The sequence below is a fragment of the Girardinichthys multiradiatus genome, chromosome 7 (assembly GCF_021462225.1).
Source record: "Girardinichthys multiradiatus isolate DD_20200921_A chromosome 7, DD_fGirMul_XY1, whole genome shotgun sequence".
NCBI lineage: Eukaryota > Metazoa > Chordata > Actinopteri > Cyprinodontiformes > Goodeidae > Girardinichthys > Girardinichthys multiradiatus.
Window position 1 is genome coordinate 31,373,584 of NC_061800.1, and position 22,254 is coordinate 31,395,837.

Consider the following 22,254-nt stretch of genomic DNA (forward strand, 5'->3'; position numbering starts at 1 on the left):
ACTAAATTGCATTTCAGTACTTCTATCTGGAAAATCTCCTATTTGGCAGAAATTTGTTTATGTGCTCTTTGGTGGGATTCAGTTGTAAATTCTTGGAAGAATAATTTGCACTGGCATTTAGGAAACATTGGCTAATTACTGGACATGAACGACCTCGATCTCTCTGTCAGGGCATCCCTGACATGCTTTCCCTTTGTTTTGTTGTGCATTTTAAAGACTATGTAACTGTGTAACTAAAATACTCTTCTACATGTCCAGGTGAAGATGAAGCGCCTGGGAAAGATGATATCAATGCCAAGGAAGGTACTGAGGTACCCCACAAGAAAAACAAGAAGCATAGAAAGCACAAAAGCAAAAAGAAGAAAAGGAGGAGAAAAGGCGAGAAGGAGAGCAGTTCAGAATCTGGCGCCGAGTCAGATGTAGAGCCTCCACCTCCACCGAGAAGGACCACTAGAGCCAGGTCAGACAGAAATATATCATTGTTTTTCTATGAAACATGTTAGGCATTAGGGTTTTACTTATCTCAAGTGGTCAGTGAAGAACATAAAAAAATATGATTGCTGTATGGCATTAAGTTAACAAGTATTTGAGAGAAACATCCTTTGTCTCTCTGTCTTCAGTCCAACATTGGGAAATTACTCCTTTTTCCCAGGAAAAGCAGATGGGCCACTTTAATCATGGGCCATGAAGGGAAAGGAGAGAATAGGAGATACTTACAATTTACAAAGTGTTGATGACATTTGAAGAGATGGATTCTAAATTTAAATTACCTCGTCACCTTGTTGAATATCTGCTACGGAGACGTTATATTAGAACACAACACATTCAAACATTATGCATCCCCTCAATGGATATTGTAGAAAAACTAGTGAGCGTGAATTCTTTAGGGGTGAGCTTAATTTCCAAAATATATAACCATCTGGTACAGAAATGTACAGAAACTTTTGTGGACAGACTGGAGGCATGGAGAATGGATCGGCAGGAATATATTTAAATGGAAAAGTGGGAAGAGGCACATACTAAGACCCAATGAAGCACTACTAATACTTGTCTTAAATTTCTGAAAATTAAGTGGTTGAAATCAATATACACCAGCTCATTAGATAAAATAATGCCATGCCCAATACCTGCAATAGTTGTGAGAGGGAGACGGGTAGATTTTTCCATTGAAACTGGCAATAAACTGAAATACAAGAATCCTGGCAAGAGGCAAAGCAGTGTATTCAAAATATTTGACAGATTTAAGTGCCCTCGGTTCCCCAGTTGTTAATACTTGGTTAACAACTGGGTTTATATCCAACTAATCTGAACCGACAACGTTTTACAGATTTAAGTATATTATTGCCAAAAAGAGTATTAGGTCTGTCATTCAAAAATATCAGAACACCTAGAACAATTACAGGTCCTTCTCAAAATATTAGCATATTGTGATAAAGTTCATTATTTTCCATAATGTCATGATGAAAATTTAACATTCATATATTTTAGATTCATTGCACACTAACTGAAATATTTCAGGTCTTTTATTGTCTTAATACGGATGATTTTGGCATACAGCTCATGAAAACCCAAAATTCCTATCTCACAAAATTAGCATATTTCATCCGACCAATAAAAGAAAAGTGTTTTTAATACAAAAAACGTCAACCTTCAAATAATCATGTACAGTTATGCACTCAATACTTGGTCGGGAATCCTTTTGCAGAAATGACTGCTTCAATGCGGCGTGGCATGGAGGCAATCAGCCTGTGGCACTGCTGAGGTCTTATGGAGGCCCAGGATGCTTCGATAGCGGCCTTTAGCTCATCCAGAGTGTTGGGTCTTGAGTCTCTCAACGTTCTCTTCACAATATCCCACAGATTCTCTATGGGGTTCAGGTCAGGAGAGTTGGCAGGCCAATTGAGCACAGTGATACCATGGTCAGTAAACCATTTACCAGTGGTTTTGGCACTGTGAGCAGGTGCCAGGTCGTGCTGAAAAATGAAATCTTCATCTCCATAAAGCTTTTCAGCAGATGGAAGCATGAAGTGCTCCAAAATCTCCTGATAGCTAGCTGCATTGACCCTGCCCTTGATAAAACACAGTGGACCAACACCAGCAGCTGACACGGCACCCCAGACCATCACTGACTGTGGGTACTTGACACTGGACTTCTGGCATTTTGGCATTTCCTTCTCCCCAGTCTTCCTCCAGACTCTGGCACCTTGATTTCCGAATGACATGCAGAATTTGCTTTCATCCGAAAAAAGTACTTTGGACCACTGAGCAACAGTCCAGTGCTGCTTCTGTGTAGCCCAGGTCAGGCGCTTCTGCCACTGTTTCTGGTTCAAAAGTGGCTTGACCTGGGGAATGCGGCACCTGTAGCCCATTTCCTGCACACGCCTGTGCACGGTGGCTCTGGATGTTTCTACTCCAGACTCAGTCCACTGCTTCCGCAGGTCCCCCAAGGTCTGGAATCGGCCCTTCTCCACAATCTTCCTCAGGGTCCGGTCACCTCTTCTCGTTGTGCAGCGTTTTCTGCCACACTTTTTCCTTCCCACAGACTTCCCACTGAGGTGCCTTGATACAGCACTCTGGGAACAGCCTATTCGTTCAGAAATGTCTTTCTGTGTCTTACCCTCTTGCTTGAGGGTGTCAATAGTGGCCTTCTGGACAGCAGTCAGGTCGGCAGTCTTACCCATGATTGGGGTTTTGAGTGATGAACCAGGCTGGGAGTTTTAAAGGCCTCAGGAATCTTTTGCAGGTGTTTAGAGTTAACTCGTTGATTCAGATGATTAGGTTCATAGCTCGTTTAGAGACCCTTTTAATGATATGCTAATTTTGTGAGATAGGAATTTTGGGTTTTCATGAGCTGTATGCCAAAATCATCCGTATTAAGACAATAAAAGACCTGAAATATTTCAGTTAGTGTGCAATGAATCTAAAATATATGAATGTTAAATTTTCAACATGACATTATGGAAAATAATGAACTTTATCACAATATGCTAATATTTTGAGAAGGACCTGTATGTGATAGTCTGAATTATCCTCAACTCTTTTGTGAGATAAAGTTACATATACAATGAAGCATAAAAAACAAAAATTGAATCAGATTTGGGAACTTTTTATTGACTAAGCAACAAGAATATCATGTGTTTACAGATTGAACATATATAATGGAAACAGGTCAAATCAACAGTGACCCTCTGTGATCACAGATACAGAACAGAAATGTTTGAGTTTTTTCTAGAAAACCTGCTAAATTAAAATGTCCAGATCTGCCAATCAATAATTAAATTATTATTATTTTTTTTTTTTTGTCAAGACCGACACTTGCGTTGCTGTTGCTATCATAATGTTTTAAAGGTGACCTATTATACTTCTTTTTAAACATTTGGGAAAGGTCTGTGTCTATACAAAACATGGTAATTAAATTTTTGCACAAAATCATTCTCAGATAATGAGATTTCACCTCCTCAGTTTCCCTTTTATGAACTTCTTACAGAAGGAGCTGTTTTAGGGCTGTGTCATTTTATGCAAATTAGCTGTACCTGGCCTCAGTAGGGACAGAATTTTTCTCCAGTCTTCAGTATTTCTGCAAATCCTGACATGTACTGATGTGAGTTCTCAAGGCAGTCTGTGGTGAAGTGATTCACGCAAACTAGTTCTGTCTTCGGCAATATGACTGGAATATTTCCCTTAAAAATTAAACGAAGCCACGAATCTCTGTTATCCGACAGCGGGAGAATGTGCATGGACACATGTGGGTCTTTGCAGCCAGCAACAGAACATCTGCCTTTGAGGGTTGCCATTATAAAGCGCGTGTAAGGTAAAACCACCCGACGAGACGTGATCCTCTACTGAAAATCAAGTGGGTGGAGCTCCGCTTCAGTTGCTAGTCAGAGGCGGGACTCGGGTAACGTTGATGGGTGCAAGTGTAATTATGAAGTCACAATTACACAGCTTTTGAAACCGTGCCTTTTCTAGAAAAAAATAAAATATTCATTTATATCCAAAAAAGTCAGATTTGTTTTCTTGCGTTTAGACTGTTTGTAGAAGCATTAGAGACCCAAATGGAAGTATAAAAATAATCAAAAAATGAATTTTTCATAATAGGTCCCCTTTGAAAAGAATGTTAGGGAAAAAAACTGCTATCTCTTACTTTTCTCACATTGACATGGAAAGTAAATTATGTTAACCTTTTGTTTTAGTGCCAGATTGGCAGCAGCGGCTGGACCTGAACACGTTGGACTGAAAGAAGAGAGGAGAAAAGACACAATTACAGGTACATGGAAGTGAGACGCAACCATAATTTGTATCTTCTTTAAAAAGAGCCTTTTGTAATTGTGTGAGTTCTTCTTTTACATCGTGTAGAGGCAGATGGAGGCTCCAAACCCAAAAAACATAAAAGGCAAGCTGCGAAAAAGAAAAAAAAGAAGAGAAAGAAAGATGAAAGGCAAGAAAAGAAATCCTCCCGCTCACCATCCGACAGCAGCTCAGCTTCAGGTTCTGACTCTGAAGGTGAAGGAGGTAAAACAGCTGGCAATGGGAAACATTCTCCAGCTGTTCCGTCTGACCTCAAGGAACCAATATCCCAACCAGAACCAAAAGGCACCCAAGTGGAAGAGCTAGTAGATCCCATCTTATCACAGAAGCCTGAATTGCCTGAGGTAAAGAAGGAAGAGATAATGGATGTAGATGTTCCCTGCACAGAAGAGGCGGTTAGTGGCACCAATGAAATAGAAAAGGATAAGAGATCTCCCTCTACTGGCCAAGATGAGATAACACAAACAGATACTGTTGAGGTTAAGATTGAGAGCAGTTATGGAGATGCCAAATTCATGCATGCTCAGGAATTACCTGACATTATCCCAAAACAAGAAGGTGGTACTCCAAAAGATGAGCTAATCCTGAAAGATCGGGCCAGTTTACCGCAAGGGGCAAAGGTCAAGGACCATGATTCTCCCAGGTCTTTATCTCCTTCTAGGGGCTTAGAAATAAAGAGGTTAGAATCAGGCCCCAGTCGTTCACTGTCACCCTGTCTTAGCAAGCAAGAAGCTGCAGTTCACTCAGAAGAATATAAGAAAGAACGTTCTAGAACCCATTCTAGGTCAAGCTCAAAGGAAAGGCTGTCTTCAACTCCTCAGAAGAATCGAAGGCTCTCTCAGTCCAAGTCCCTCTCTCCCTCTCCTAAATCCAAGAGAAAATCGTTCTCTCCATTCCAAAAGTCGCAGAAGAGATCCAGCCGTCGATCCCGATCCACCTCTCTCTCTGTCACTCCAGTGAAGAAGGGGTCAAAATCTCTGAGCAAGTCTAAGTCGCCTAAACGACAGAGTAGGTCTTTGTCTGTTTCCCCGAAGCGACGCAGAAGTTCTCCCTCTCCCAAAAGAAAAGTGTCACGATCCCCTAAGCGCGGAGGGCGGAGGTCCCCCTCCCTGTCTAGGTCTCCAAGAAGACGGCGAAGGTCAAAGTCCCGTTCCCGTGGAGGTAAAAGGCACTCCCGGACTCGGTCACCAAGGCGAGGTGCTGCAGTTGGTCGACGCTCATTGTCACGTTCCATCACGAAACCCCGCCGCTCTCACTCTAGGTCTAGACGCCCTGTTGGTCGCGCTAGATCAAGATCAACAGCAAGGCGTGCAGGAGGCAGACGCTCTAGGAGTCGATCCTTTTCTCGCCGAAAGAGGTCGCCACCACCCAGATCCCACCGTTCACGATCTCGGTCAGCTCGCAGAAGTAGACGAACCCGTTCACGATCTGCTGTAATGCCTAAGCGCAGCCGTCGCTCCAGATCCAGGAGTCCTCGCAAACGGACCAAATCAAGAAGCCCTCCCTCCCGACGGCGGTCCAAATCTCGTTCAGCAGTCAGAAGACGTTCTCGATCTCCCGGAAGGAGGAACCGTTCACCACCGAGGTCTGGCAAGCGCTCAAAGTCCCGTTCTTTGTCTCGACGACACCGATCAACGCAGCTGAGCAAAAGGAGGTCAAAATCTCCAAGAAAAAGTGGAAAAAGGTCGAAGTCTAAATCAGTCTCTGGGGGTTTGAACAAATCTAAATCCAGGTCTAGGTCTGAATCAAGTGATGGAAGGTCTGAAAGTTCATCTTCAGCCAGATCCATATCTTACACACCAGTTAAAGAGAAGAAGGCTTCCCCTCCTGCTAAAGAGAAGACACCCGAAGAAAAAACTGTTGAAGAAAATGGAGCACCTTCTGTTGAAGCAGGTAAACCTTTTGAAGATGATTATCAAATCTTAATGCATACATTTAAGCTTAACATAAAAAAAAACATCTGATTTTGAGGTTGCTATTCAATGTGGTTGCATCCAGCAGGTGATCAGAAACCATTGCTCTCCGCAGCTGACGCCAGTTCCCAAAGTGGGAGTTCCTCGGATAAGATGCAAGATCAGCCCATTCAGTTTAAAGATGTGCGTGCTCCCAGTTCAAGATCTGCTTCTCGAGAGCCAGGCAGTGGGTCAGATGCCTCTGATTCTTCAGAGGGGTCAGATGACGATGAGGAATCTCCAATCAAAGCTGTGTCAAAAAGCAAGAAAAGCTCCTCAGGTTCAGCATCTCCAGAAGTACCAAAGAAGCAGCTTTCCAAGTCACCCTCCCCTACTGATCGCAGAAAGCCGTCTCGCTCAACATCTAAGCCAGCATCCAGAAGAAAGTTGTCCAGGTTTGTATTATGGTGTTTCTTAAATAGTGAATAGATCTTAAATGAGTTTGATGTCAGTTAACTTTGGAACATGAGATCTCCAGTAAGTAAAAAAGTACCAAATTTTACCTTCAGGCTGCATTAGAAAATGTAAGACATTAAAATATGACAAGTCTTCCTTCTTAAGTTGATCTCTGACTTATTCTTGGCATTATGCTGCTTTTTTGTGTGCAGTTGTTAATTCTCCCAAATGTTTCTCCTTCCATAGGTCCAAGTCTCCAGTTCGGAAAAGAGACTCTGTCTCTCCATCACTGAAGAAAAAGCGACGTTCCAAATCTCGGAGTCCAGCCCGACGGCGGAGATCACGTTCACGCTCTACCACACGGCGCAAACGTTCCAACTCCAAGTCACGAACCAGAAACCGTCGGTCCAAATCCCGTTCTCCAGCTCGCAAGAGACGATCCCGTTCACCAAATGCTTGGGGAAGGAGGAGGTCCAAATCTCCGGATAGGAATAAGAGGTCTAAGAGCCGCTCTGCAGGCAGGAGGAAAAGATCCCGATCAGCAGACAGAAGCAGGCGATCACGGTCCCGCTCCTCAGATCGTAGACGTAGGTCAAGGTCACGGGGTCGAGGAAGACGGCCAGTATTTCGCAGTCGTTCATTTGACAGAAGAGACAGATGGAAGAGGGAACCAAGCCACTCTCCAGTCGTCATTCTTCGTAAGCAACGGCGCTCAGGGTCCCGATCACGACACAGCGCTAGCAAGACGCCTCCAAGGCTCACTGATCTGGGTAAAACATTTATTTAGTGAATATAACCTTCTCTTTTGCCTTACCCTTCCCTCTGTCTCATTTTTCCCGCTTCTCTTCTCAGATAAGGACCAGTTGCTTGAAATAGCCAAGGCAAATGCTGCTGCCATGTGTGCCAAGGCAGGGGTTCCTATTCCTGAGAGTCTCCGGCCAAAAGCCATTCTTCAGCTGCCTCTCCCGACACCATCGCCTGCGCCGATTTCATTACCTTTACCTTTACCACTTCCAATGGGCATGGGAATGCCAAATATGTCCAACATGGGTCCAATGGGGTTATCGAGTATTCCTGGAATGCCCACTATGTCAAACATCACCATGAGTGCTGCTGTGGCAAGCATGACAGCAGCCACCATGACTGCTGCCTTGACCAACATGGGTGCCCTGGCAGCTATGCCACCCCTTGCCCCTCTTCCCACCATTACTAATAAACCACCCCCTAGCCTCGTGCCCCCAACACCATCCCTAAACTTGGACCACATCGAGGAAGCAAAGAGGAAAGTCACTCAGCAGGCCAACATACATACAATTAAGGAACTCACAGAGGTATGTGGGGTTAAATGTGTTACAGAAAAAAACCCAGTTTCCACACATCTAGGTACTGAGAGAACCACGAATCCTTTAAAATCTTGGTCCTTAATGATGTTTAAGCTAATTGCTTAATGAACTAACTATCCTTGATATATGATGAGAACCTCCAAGAAGCATCAAGGTCATTCTTTTGCATGTATAATGCTGGGTTTGATTTGTAATACAAGGTCAAAAGGAGCATCTGTCAAAGTTGGAATTTTGTCTGAAGTCCCGAGCTTTACCAACCTTAATGTCCAAAGTTGCAGGAATAAAATTATATTTGCACTTCTGATTGTTTTGCGTTACATGTAACCACACATGGTACTGTGCAATCTCTCCTGAAATACATCATCATTAACTTCGTTAGTCTATTCACAAGCTTACAGTTACAATTCCAAGAAATCCTGCAGGATTTCTAATTTGTACTCGGCTCTGATGTGATGTCATTCCCACATCCAACTTCTAAGGCAAACATCAACTAGGAAGACAATGCGGCTGCCTAATACAGCAAAAATATATCATCCACAGTATCAGTTTGCACAATATATCATTTGCAAAGGACTTGTTTGAAATGCAGTAGCCTGTTTATTATTTATCTCATGTATCAGAAATTCCCATTTTGCATTGGACGGCATCTTATTACTGTAGATGCCCCAAACTGACCCATTTTCTTTAGTGCACAACATGCCAAAGGGCACCGAGAGTGTTAAAAATTGGAAAGAGAAGAATGAAGAAAATGTGGACTTAGTGAAACTGGTATGGTCATCGCACCATTTTAAGACCATCACAATTGCGTGATTTTCTGAAATTGAGCTGCTCTAGATGACAGACAGCATTTTGTGACATGTATGAATAATCTTTCTCACTATCCTTCCGCACTGATATTAAGTTACATAAGATAATGCAAATGTAGTAAATGTCACTTGAAAGTTAGCATTTTTGTATTTTATGCTCATAGAGCAGAATTGCCTACTGAGAATATTTTTACTATCAAAATACTGAATATTTAAATGGTATGTATGGTTTTTTTTCTTCAAAACTAACCATTGCTTGTTTCTTATCTGTTTTTTATAGAAGTGCAAGATGATTGCAAATAGCAAAGAGGAGATGGCTGTTGCTAAGCCCCATGTGTCAGATGATGAAAGTTAAAACCATCAAGACCACAAGGTGAACTCTTCAGCTTATTCTTTCATTTTTTTGTCTACTTACTAACAAAAAAGGTTCATTTTGTATTGGTTTGATACAAGTCACAATACCTAAAGCCAAAACATTTAGCGAACGTTATCGTTTAGCAAACAATTACAGGTGCATCTCAGTCAGTTTGAGAAGTTTGTGTTATCTAGATTATTACACTGGTTGATATAGTTCCAGCATGTCTTTCTGGTAATTTAGAAGATGATTAACTTAGAGCTAATAACCTTCAGTTTTTACAATATAACAGAAGGCTAATGAAAAATATGGTTATAGAGAAATGTTGGTCTACTGAAAAAGCATGCCAATATGATGTACACATTCTTCATGAATTACTGCATCAGTGCAGTGTGGCATGGAGGAATTCAGCCTGTGGCTCTGCTGAGATATTAATGAAGCCCAAGTTGCTTTAGTGACATTGTTTAATTGTTTCTCTCATCTTTCTCTTCATAGAACCTTATAGGGTGTCTCTGGGGTTTAGGTCAGGCCACTTTGGTGACCAATCAAGAATATTGATATCTTGGTCAATAGAGTAGAAATCAATACCTGAAGTGCTCTAAAGTTGGCCCTCTTTAAACCTGAATTAATATACATCTTGGCTCATCGAGATAAAAGTTAACAAGCCTAACAACATCAATTCACATCCGGGATTAACCTCCGTCTTGAGTGATCAGATCAGTTACCTGCTTGCATTGAATTACAACACCAAGCGATGTCGCAGAGTGGCGTGTCAGATAAACAATTAACAAGCCCGCTGATGTCTCTAACACGGTAGATACAGTGGGGAGAACAAGTATTTGATACACTGCCGATTTTGCAGGTTTTCCCACTTGCAAAGCATGTAGAAGTCTTTAATTTTATTTTTAGGTACTTTTTTTGCGGCACTAGAGGCCTTTAATTTTTCATTTTTTTGACAGTAGGTAGACATAAAAGAGGGCAAAGAGAGGGGGAGACATTCGGCAAAGGTCGCCGGGTCCGGGATTCGAACCCGGGACAGCCACATCAAGATTTTTTAGGTCCTCTTCAACTGTATTTGACAGAATCTAAAACAAAAATCCAAAATAACTGCACCTGTTTGAACTTGCTATCTGTATAAAAGGCACCTGTTCACACACTCAGTCAAACAAATTCTGACCTAGTCACAATGTCCAAGACCAGAGAGCTGTGTAAGGACATCAGGGATATAATAGTAGACCTGCACAAGACTGGGATGAGCTACGGGAAAATAGCTAAGCAGCTTGATGAGAAGGCAACACCTGTTGGCGCAATTATAAGAAAATGGAAGAAGTTCAAGATGACAGTCAGTCTCGCTCGGTCTGGGGCTCCATGCAAGATCTCACCTCGTGGGGCGTCAATGATCATGAGGAAAATGAGAGATCAGCTCAGAACTACATGGCAGGACCTATTCAAAAGACCTGAAGACAGCTGGGACCACAGTATCAAAGAAAACCATTAGTAACACACTACGCCGCCAGTTGGTCGAAGTAGTGTTGGACGACTGTATCGTATTGAGGGGAGGATGGATGTGGCCATTTATCGGGAGATCTTAGCCAACAACCTCCTTTCTTCAGTAAGGGCATTGAAGCTGGGTCATGGCTGGGTCTTCCAGCATGACAACGACATGAAGCACACAGCCAGGGCAACTAAGGAGTGGCTCGGTAAGAAGCATCTCAAGGCCCTGGAGTGGTCTAGCCAGTCTAAAGACCTGAACCCAGTCCAAAATCTTTGGAGGGAGTTTGAAAGTCCACATTGCCCAGCAACAGCCCCAAAACCTGAAGGATCTGGAGAAGATCTGTTTGGAGGAGTGGTCCAAAATCCCTGCTGAAGTGTGTGCAAACCTGGTCAAGAACTACAGGAAATGTCTGAAATCTGTAATTACAAATAAACGTTTCTGTACCAAATATTTTTGTTTTGTTATTTTGTTTTTCTGATGTATCAAATACTTATGTTATGCAATAAAATGCTAATTAATTACTTACAAATCACACAATGTGATTTTCTGGATTTTTGTTTTAGATTCCATCTCACAGTTGAAGAGTACCTATGATGGAAGTTAAAGACTCCTACATGCTTTGCATGTGGGAAAACCTGAAAAATTAGCAGTGTATCAAATAGTTGTTCTCCCCACTGTATATTCAGTCACTTGATTACATTATTATTCAGACATCAATAAAGCTAAATTCACCGGGGTCACATTCTTGAGTTATTTCAGCGACAAACTCCTTGTAAACCCACCTGTCCATCCATATGAGAGCAGAATAAATAATGTGGGACAAAGCAGCGTCACACTTTGGTTTTAACCCATAAAACAGCATCACAGTAAAACTGATTACTCACTTGCGCAACTTTATTAGTTACACACATTGAGCTGCATAAAAGTGACAGGACATTCCACATATATAGACTTTGTGTTTTGCATGAGTCACTTCATAGTGTGGTGACCCGAGTGGGTTCAATCAGCTCCAAAGCTGTGAAAAATAAGCTGCACATTAAAGAAAATTTACTTACCCATACAGCATCCCTGTATTCTCCTATCCAAAAAATAATGACTTTGGAGAATGTTTTCTTGTTTTATTGAGAAGGATTGCAGCATGATAAATTCCTATATTTACAGTATTTCATATATCTGTTTAATTGCTGAAGAAAACTGTCCTCAGTGTATTTTTACTGCGTTCACATGGGTATACAGCACTGTCCAGACATTGTTGGAGTCAGGACGCATATTAAGTCCAGGTGCATACAGGGGTCATTGATAAAATGCTGTGAACCAGCACCAGTCAATGACACAGCTCCTTAAATCATCACTGACTGTGGGAACTTCACACCGGGCTTCAAGGATTTTGGATTCTTTGCCTCTCCATTCTTGCTCCCGACTCCTGAATGAAATGCTAAATTTATTTTTATATGAAAACTTTGTACCAATAGTCCAGTCATTTTTCTTTTTAGCCCAGTTAAGACACTATTAATGCTGTCATTAATAGTGACAGCAAAGTCTCTGGTTCAGGAGAGACTTAATCCAAAGAATGAGACAGTTGTACCCAATGTCCTGGATACCTCTGTGTGTCGTGGCTCTTAAATCACTGACTCCAGCCACAGTCCACAAATATTAATTTCTCCCAACCGTTTTAATTGGTTCTGTAATGCTTCCATGTTTATCCCAGTGGTTTGTGATTTTTGTCTACCACAGTTTTTCCTACCACTGGACTTTCTGTTAATGTACTCGGATGCAGCACATAATCAGCCAGCTTCTTTAGCACTGGCTGTGTGTGCTGGATGACTGTTAAGTGCTGTGTTTTTTCACGAGTGGTTCCTTTCAGGAGCTTTCGGAGTTGCACTTTAAAGGTTGCTGGATTGACGTTTATTGCTGTCAGCTTATCATTGACTCCGCAGCAGCAGGGACATTTCCTAATTTAGCATCAGTTTAACTAGTTAAAACCCAAATAACTTTCAGCTTCTTGCCTTTCAGCAGCTGTTCAGGAGAGAAAAAAAACCGAACAAATCATTTGTACTTATTTTACAATTTTCCTGTATAGATTTTGCCTTTTGCTTAGTTGTGTCACTGTTGGTCCTTTTCTGTTATCCTGTCTTCATTTCTGAATCATTCATCATTTATGATTAGGCATTTTTTCGATAACTCATTAAAACTCCCAGAACCTAGGTTGAATGTGTGAAAATAATTTTTAGCAGGTTAACCAGAAATCTCAGCAGGTTTTAGCAAATTATTGGATGAAAACAGACCATAAATCCATCTGCAAAACCCTTTTTATATGCCAAAATTTTTTTTTGGATTAGTTGAATATGACAATTCTGTGTTAATGATTTTTATTTCATGAATAAATTTACCTTTCTATTTTTTTCCTATTTGCAGCCACTTCCTTTAAATGACTGAGGCAAAATATAGGATTCTCTAAAGGATCTTCTTTCCCACAGCCCTCTCTGTCAGCCAGATGATCTGATGGAGTGGGGATGCACCCGGGTTGTTGCAGCTATTAAACAGGAGCGCCAGCAGCGCCAGCTGGCCAACACTTCTCCCCAATTTGTGGTTTTGTTTGTACGAGAGCTTGAGACTTGCAGACTTTCACCTGTTATACCACTGAGAAAACAGGAAGCACTGAGGTGCACAGTTGTATGACTGTACAGTGAGTTTTAGTACGTTTGTGTTGATGTTTTTCACCACCATCCCAACAGAGCAGCTTCTCACCTAGGCTGGACAGTTAGAAAACCTGAGGAAGAAACAAACCAAACTAACCTGTGGGGCAAATGCTTTTGTACATGTTCTAAATTTCTCCAAAACTGTTTTACCTTTAATTTTCCTTAGGATTGTATTTAACACACTGTTGCTTGATTTCTGTACTAGTTTCAGTTATCTGTAACCTCTGGTTTTATGATCAAATAACGCAGAATATATTAAAGATAGTAGATCCTCACTTGTGATGTCTTGATACAAGTTAGAATTATAAAAGTAAGAGAAAAACAGGATGCAAGATCACTTTTGTTTTTAGAAAATTTCAGTATATTGACTGTAAAACAAAAAGAAACTGTCCTGTTGTCTGCAAAGTACATCTATGTTACAGCACCAGTCTCATCTCTGATCTGGTATTTTGTTTGGGCTTTGTTGGGATTTGTCCGTTTCAGAACATCTTTTCCTCTGGATTTAGATCTTTTAAGATCATTTTTGAGGCATGATGGGAATTGTACCCATCATCTAGAATTATATAAGATCTTTGTGATTGCATCATTGCAGGCAGTGCTGAGAGACGGTTAATATGGATATCTTAAATACTGAGAACATGAAATGAGTGATTGACATCAATGTGATGGTCAACCTCCCCCAAGCTCCAGTAGTTTTTCCTTTCTTTTTTTTTTACCTAGGGTTCTTCTTGCTTAACCTAAAACAGATATACAAGAACATCCTGAAATATGTTGCTAAAGAGGTAATTAAAGGAACTCGAAATAATTTCCCTTTCAGTCTGATGATACACATTAGTAGTTTTAGATATATTCAGTAGGAAATTTAAACTTAAATGTGTTTCTCATTTATTTTTATTTTTTAATCTCTGTATGGGCTTTAAAGCAGAAGTCTGAGGTTATCCTGAAGTGTCATTGTAAAAGGTTTTTGACAATCGGGGTATTAAGATGCTTGCATTAAAGGTTAAACAATAGGTGCAAGAAATGCATACACATTCCAGCTTTGTATGCAGGTGGCTGGTATATTAAAAGAGGCATCATTAATGTGGAAACGAGAGACACCCAACAAGCCCAATCATTTAAACACTTAAGATCTGGAAAGGCTGTTATCTCAGCCTCTAGTGTGTGCGCTTGCTTGTGTGCCCCATTGAATAATTGAAGAACAAAAACAAACTTGGTGCTCATAGAAAACTGTAAGGGACAAGTATATTCTGATTAAAATCTTGTCATAATTCATAATCATCTTCATTGGAGGGGCATGTAATTGGGATTCCAGCCAGCTTTTTCACTATCATGCCCAGGTTTGGTAAACCGTAGAAAACCATCTCTGAAGAATTTTGTCAACTTTAATTATACTTGCTCTGTACAATGTCTTGTTATAACATTTTAGGATTCTTTTGTTTCTTTTATTTGAACACGCTGTTGCTTGCTTTGTATATAAACGTGTTGATTATTAAAAACCCCAACAAATCGGTACACACAGTTTCTCTTAAATTCTTCATCGCTAGTTGTAATTGAACTTTACGGAGCAAGTGTCAGTAATATTCAAACTAGTGGATTAGCAGCTGTAAAGCTGTTTGAAGGACAACACCAAACTGATTTAGCCATTACCATTTTGATAAAGGGATTTAAACTTGATAATGGGCTGTAAGATGTGATCAGATTGGATTCAAGCATGAGAAATCAATACACATTCTGAGGCACCATTAATAATTGATTTAAAAACTGGCCATCTAAATAATATTGCATATGTGCAGCCGGTTGTTTTTTTTAGCCTGTGACAATGCAAGTATGTGGACTAAATGTCTTGTACTTCAGTCCGGTAGTTATACCCTTAATTATCAATGAAAATCAGCTGCAGTTATCAATCTCTCCTACAGGTGGTGTGCTTTCTCTTTATGTTCTTTGCGTCTGGTGGTAAAATGATTCTTTTCATTTATTTTCTATATCTACTAAGTCCAGTTGTAGTTGATGAGCCAAAAATATTGGGGTCCCACCACCAAATCAATGAATTTTGATGTTACAATCACTTCCATGGCTGCATGTGTATAAAGTTTGGTGTGGAGAAACTTGACTGGTTTATAGAGTCCTGAGTCATCCTTTGGGATGAATTAGAGAGGAGGCTGCAAATCTGGTTTTCTCATCTAACTATGAACACACTCCTAAACCTTGTAAAGAATGTTTACGGCATAGTTAAAGTTGCTGTTGCTGTCAACGGCTGGTCCATCAACAAATTGGACTTTATAGATTAAAAATAGAATAACATCTTTAATCCAGCCATTGTGCCCCTGCATGAACATATATATATATATATATATATATATATATATACAGTACAGACCAAACGTTTGGACACACCTTCTCATTCAGTTTTCTTTATTTTCATGACTATGAATATTGTAGCTTCACACTGAAGGCATCAAAACTATGAATTAACATGTGGAATTATATATTGAACAAAAAAGTGTGAAACAACTGAAAATATGTCTTATATTCTAGATTTTTCAAAGTAGCCACCTTTTGCTCTAATTACTGCTACACACACTCTTGGCATTCTGTTGATGAGCTTCGTTCGTTCGTTCGTTGGTCGTCTTCCGCTTATCCAGGACCGGGTCGCGGGGGCAGCAGACTCAGCAGAGACGCCCAGACGTCCCTCTCTCCAGACACCTCCTCCAGTTCCTCCAGGGGGAGCCCAAGGCGTTCCCAGGCCAGCCGAGAGACATAGTCCCTCCAGCGTGTCCTGGGCCGTCCCCTGGGCCTCCTCCCGGTGGGACGTGCCTGGAACACCTCCCGAGGAAGGCGTCCAGGAGGCATCCGGTATAGATGCCCGAGCCACCTCAACTGGCTCCTCTCGATGTGGAGGAGCAGCGGCTCTACTCCGAGCCCCTCCCGGATGGCCGAGCTCCTCACCCTATCTCTAAGGGAGTGCCCGGCCACCCTACGGAGGAAGCTCATTTCAGCCGCTTGTATCCGTGATCTCGTTCTTTCGGTCATGACCCAAAGTTCATGGCCATAGGTGAGGGTAGGAACGTAGACCGACCAGTAAATTGAGAGCTTTGCTTTTCGGCTCAGCTCTCTCTTCACCACAATGGACCGGCACAGCGCCCCCATTACTGTGGCAGCTGCACCGATCCGTCTGTCGATCTCCCGCTCCATTCTTCCCTCACTCGTGAACAAGACCCCGAGATACTTAAACTCCTCCACTTGAGGCAGGAACTCCCCTCCAAATTGAAGAGGACAAGCCACCCTTTTCCGGTCGAATACCATGGCCTCGGACTTGGAGGAGCTGATCCTCATCCCAGCCGCTTCACACTCGGCTGCGAACCGCCACAGCGCATGCTGTAGGTCTTGGCTAGAGGGGGCCAGCAGGACCACGTCATCCGCAAAAAGAAGAGACGAAATCCACTGGTCCCCAAACCAGACCCCCTCCGGCCCTTGGCTGCGTCTAGAAATCCTGTCCATAAAAGTTATGAACAGGACCGGCGACAAAGGGCAGCCCTGCGGAGTCCAACATGCACTGGGAACAGGTCCGACTTAGTGCCGGCAATGCGGACCAAACTCCTGCTCCGCTCGTACAGGGACCGGATGGCCCCTAATAAAGGGCCCCCGATTCCATACTCCTGGAGCACCCCCCACAGGGCATCACGAGGGACACAGTCGAATGCCTTCTCCAGGTCCACAAAACACATGTGAACCGGTTGGGCAAACTCCCATGAACCCTCGAGCACCCTGTAGAGGGTATAGAGCTGGTCCAGTGTTCCACGGCTGGGACGAAAACCACACTGTTCCTCCTGAAGCCGAGGTTCGACTATCAGTCGGACTCTCCTCTCCAATACCCTTTCGTAGGCCTTACCAGGGAGGCTGAGGAGTGTGATCCCCCTGTAGTTGGAACACACCCTCCGGTCCCCCTTCTTATAAAGGGGGACCACCACCCCAGTCTGCCAGTCCAGAGGCACTGTCCCCGACCGCCACGCAATGTTGAAGAGGCGTGTCAACCATGACAGCCCTACAACATCCAGAGACTTGAGGTACTCAGGGCGGATCTCATCTACCCCCGAAGCCTTGCCACCGCGGAGCTTTTTAACCACCTCGGTGACTTCAGCCTGAGTCCCCAGCCTCTGTTTCCACCACGGAATGCGTGATGGCAGGATTGAGGAGATCCTCGAAGTACTCCTTCCACCGCCCGATAATGTCCTCAGTCGAGGTCAGCAGTCTCCCGCCCCCACTATAAACAGTGTTGGCAGAGCACTGCTTCCCCCTCCTTAGGCGTCGGACGGTTTGCCAGAATCGCTTCGAGGCCAACCGGTAGTCCTTCTCCATGGCCTCACCGAACTCTTCCCAGGCCCGAGTTTTTGCCTCTGCCACAGCCCGGGCCGCAGCACGCTTGGCCTCACGGTACCCGTCAGCCGCCTCAGGAGTCCCACAAGCCAACCACAGCCGATAGGACTCCTTCTTCAGCTTAACAGCATCCCTTACTGCCGGTGTCCACCACCGGGTTCTGGGATTGCCGCCACGACAGGCACCGCAGACCTTACGGCCGCAGCTATGGGCAGCAGCATCGACAATAGATGCAGAGAACATGGTCCACTCTGAGTCTATGTCTCCAACATCCCCCGGGATCTGGTCGAAGCTCTCCCGGAGGTGGGAGTTGAATACATCCCTGGCCGAGGGCTCCGCCAGGCGTTCCCAGCAGACCCTCACTATGCGCTTGGGCCTGCCGAGTCTGTCCGGCTTTCTCCTCCTCCAGCGGATCCAACTCACCACCAGGTGATGATCAGTGGACAGCTCAGCCCCTCTCTTCACCCGAGTGTCCAAAACATGCGGCCGAAGGTCTGATGATACGACAACAAAGTCGATCATCGACCTCCTGCCTAGGGTGTCCCGGTGCCAAGTGCACTGATGGACACCCTTATGTTTGAACATGGTGTTCGTTATGGACAATCCGTGACTAGCGCAGAAGTCCAATAACAAAACACCACTCGGATTCAGATCGGGGAGGCCATTCCTCCCGATCACGCCTCTCCAGGTGTCACTGTCGTTCCCCACGTGGGCGTTGAAGTCCCCCAGCAGAATAATGGAGTCCCCGGGAGGGGCACTATCCAGCACCCCCGACAGGGACGCCAAGAAGGCAGGGTACTCTGCACTACCACTCGGCCCGTAGGCTGAAATGATAGTCAGAGACCTCTCCCCAACCCGAAGGCGCAGGGATACAACCCTCTCATCCACTGGGGTAAACCCCAACACGAGACGGCTGAGCTGGGGGGCAACAAGCAAACCCACACCAGCCCGCCGCCTCTCCCCGTGGGCCACTCCAGAGTAGAAGAGAGTCCAACCCCTCTCAAGGAGATGGGTTCCAGAGCCCACGCTGTGCGTGGAGGCGAGCCCGACTATTTCTAGTCGATATCTCTCGACCTCCCGCACAAGCTCAGACTCCTTCCCCCCCAGCGAGGTGACATTCCACGTCCCTAGAGCCAGCCTAAGCATCCGGGGATCGGGCCGTTGAGGTCTCCACCTTCGTCCGCCACCCAATCCTCTTTGCACCGGTCCCTCACGGTTCCCCCTGCAGGTGGTGGGCCCACTGGAGGATGGCCTCGCGTCTCTCGTTCGGGCTTGGCCCGGCCGGGTCCCGCGAGGAGCAACCCGGCCACCAGGCGCTCTCCGACGAGTCCCGACCCCAGGCCTGGCTCCAGGGTGGGACCCCGGCTCCGCCGTATCGGGCGACGTCACGTGCCTCGATATTGTGTTCTTCATGAGGGGTTCTTGAACCATTCTTTGTCTGACCCATCACCTAGAACCTGTTTGCCATGGGAGACCCTACCAGGGGCATTTAGGCCGCAGACAACATAGCCTCTAGGATCATTTGAGCACTCAAACCCCTCCACCACGTTAAGGTGACGGTTCAAGGAGGGGGTTGATGAGGTTCAAGAGGTAAATTCAATTCAATTCAGTTTTATTTATATAGCGCCAATTCACAACACATGTTGTCTCAAGGCACTTCACAAAAGTCAGGTACATACATTCCAATTAATCCTAATCATTGAACAGTGCAGTCAGATTCAGTTATTTATTCAAATTGGATTAAACGTTTTTCTGTCTAAGGAAACCCAGCAGATTGCATCCAGTCAGTGACTTGCAGCATTCCCTCCTCCTAGATGAGCATGTAGAGACAGTGGACAGTCACTGGCGTTGACTTTGCAGCAATCCCTCATACTGAGCATGCATGTAGCGACAGTGGAGAGGAAAAACTCTAATTTTCCCTCGGGGATCAATAAAGTATCTTTGAATTGAATTGAATTAACAGGAAGAAACCTCCAGCAGAACCAGGCTCAGTGTGAGCGGCCATCTGCCACGATCGACTGGGGGTTTGAGAGAACAAAGAAGCACTGATCTAGGAGTCCTTTCTATGGGAAGGAAAAGTAAATGTTTATGGATGTAGCTCCTTTAGTCATTTCACCTAGAAAGAAAGAACAGATAAACTCTGAGCCAGTTTTCAAGGTTAGAGTCTGAAAGAGAGCACATAGAGTTAGTTACAGTTAAGCTCAGTCAATCGCCATGTCTAGGAGAGAGAAAGGGTTAAACACTAAAAGACAGGGCTATGTGGATCATCGGTAGAGGGTGAACATTAAGTTGTTGCCAGCAGAAGCTCGGACAATTCCCCTCTCCAGAAAGGTGTCACAGGTAGACACAGAGCCAGGCCAGGTGTAGCTTCTAGGAAGAGAAAAGAGAGAACAAGGTTAAAAACTGAAATAACAGCAAATAATGCAAAATTGGAGAGTAGTGTGAGAATGTAGCAAAGAGGGTGAAAGTGGTCATTATGTCCTCCAGCAGCCTAAGCCTATAGCAGTATAACTACAGAGATAGTTTCAGTTCAGATTATTTAGTTAAACGGCGCTTATTTACAACAATGTCGTCTCAAGGAACCCCACAAAGGGTCCCACTGACAGGTAGCAGAAATGGAGGGTGTGTTTGCATCTCAACCATAACTGAGCCGGTTTAGGCTAAACCTGACTCCCCCTTACTCCAACCAACAGGGAGGGAGGAAGGCTCCCTCCCTGATAAACTAAACCACTCTAACTATAAGCTTTATCAAAAAGTAAAGTTTTAAGCCTAGCCTTAATAGTAGACAGGGTGTGTGCCTCACGGACTAAAACTGGGAGCTGGTTCCACAGGAGAGGAGCCTGATAACTCAAGGATCTGCCTCCCATTCTACTTGTAGAGACTCTAGGAACCACCAGTAAACCTGCAGTCTGAGAACGAAGTGTCCTTTTACGAATATATGGAACAATCAGATCTCTGATATATGATGGAGCTAGGTCATTAAGGGCTTTATATGTGAGGAGGATAATTTTAAATTCTATTCTGGATTTAATAGGGAGCCAATGAAGGGAAGCTAAAATAGGAGAAATATGATCTCTCTTTTTAATTTTCATCAGAACTCTTGCTGCAGCATTTTGAATCAGCTGAATGCTTTTAACTGCATTTTGTGGACATCCTGATAGTAAAAAATTACAATAGTCCAGCCTTGAAGTAACAAATGCATGGACTAGTTTTTCAGCGTCACTCCTGGATAGGATATTTCTAATTTTGGCAATGTACCGGAGGTGAAAGAAGGAAATCCTAGAAACCTGTTTAATATGGGATTTAAATGACATGTCCTGGTCAAAAATAACACCAAGGTTTTTTACTTTATTATCAGAGGTCAATTTAATGCCATCCAGGTTAAGTGATTGACTAAGCAGTTTCTTTTTTAAAGACTCCGGTCCAAAGATGACAACTTCTGTCTTGTCTGAATTTAGAAGCAAAAAATTTAAAGTCATCCAAGTTTTTATATCTTCAAGACATGCTTGTAGTCTATCTAACTGGTTGGGCTCATCAGGATTTATGGATAAGTAAAGCTGAGTATCATCAGCGTAACAGTGAAAATTTTGTCACCTGAAATGGTTTTCACTTCACAGGTGTGCCCTGTCAGGTTTAATAAGTGGGATTTCAAGCTTTATAAATGGGGTTGGGACCATCAGTTGTGTTGTGCAGGAGGTGGATACAGTACACAGCTGATAGTCCTACTGAATAGACTGTTAGAATTTTTATTATGGCAAGAAAAAAGCAGCTAAGCAAAGAAAAACGAGTGGCCAGAGTCACCTCTGCTGCGGACGATAAGTTCATCCGAGTCACCAGCCTCAGAAAGCGCAGGTTAACAGCAGCTCAGATTAGAGAACAGGTCAATGCCGCACAGAGTTCTAGCAGCAGACACATCTCTAGAACAACTGTTAAGAGGAGACTGTGTGAATCAGGCCTTCATGGTAAAATAGCTGCTAGGAAACCACTGCTGAGCACAGGCAACAAGCAGAAGAGACTTGTTTGGGATAAAGAACACAAGGAATGGACATTAGACCAGTGGAAATCTGTGCTTTGGTCTGATGAGTCCAAGTTTGAGATCTTTGGTTCCAACCACCGTGTCTTTGTGCGGCACAGAAGAGGCGAACGGATGGACTCTACATGCCTGGTTCCCACCATGAAGCATGGAGGAGGAGGTGTGATGGTGTGGGGGTGTTTTGCTGGTGACACTGTTGGGGATTTATTCAAAATTGAATGCATACTGAACCAGCATGGCTACCACAGCATCTTGCAGTGGCATGCTATTCCATCCTGTTTGCGTTTAGTTGGACCATCATTTATTTTTCAACAGGACAATGACCCCAAACACACCTCCAGGCTGTGTAAGGGCTATTTGACCAAGAAGGAGAGTGATGGGGTGCTGCGCCAGATGACCTGGCCTCCACAGTCACCAGACCTGAACCCAATCGAGATGGTTTGGGGTGAGCTGGACCGCAGAGTGAAGGCAAAAGGGCCAACAAGTGCTAAGC

General features: G+C 43.8%; 1 protein-coding gene across 4 annotated transcripts in view; it reads left to right on the forward strand.

Annotated features, from left to right (window-relative positions):
- sona (SON DNA and RNA binding protein a) overlaps positions 1-22,254 on the forward strand; it is a 30,200-nt gene that overhangs the window by 4,276 nt on the left and 3,670 nt on the right. Inside the window, exons 3-10 of one of the 4 annotated variants that reach the window (XM_047370190.1) lie at positions 259-460; positions 4,194-4,267; positions 4,357-6,201; positions 6,307-6,655; positions 6,903-7,426; positions 7,509-7,987; positions 9,086-9,178; positions 13,071-14,866. In XM_047370190.1, coding sequence (XP_047226146.1) covers positions 259-460; positions 4,194-4,267; positions 4,357-6,201; positions 6,307-6,655; positions 6,903-7,426; positions 7,509-7,987; positions 9,086-9,160 — 3,548 coding nt within the window. In that variant the 3' untranslated portion in view covers positions 9,161-9,178; positions 13,071-14,866. Of the gene's footprint in view, positions 1-258; positions 461-4,193; positions 4,268-4,356; positions 6,202-6,306; positions 6,656-6,902; positions 7,427-7,508; positions 7,988-9,085; positions 9,179-13,070; positions 14,867-22,254 lie in introns of those variants that run through there. The other 3 variants (XM_047370193.1, XM_047370194.1, XM_047370192.1) reach the window with 3 other exon arrangements.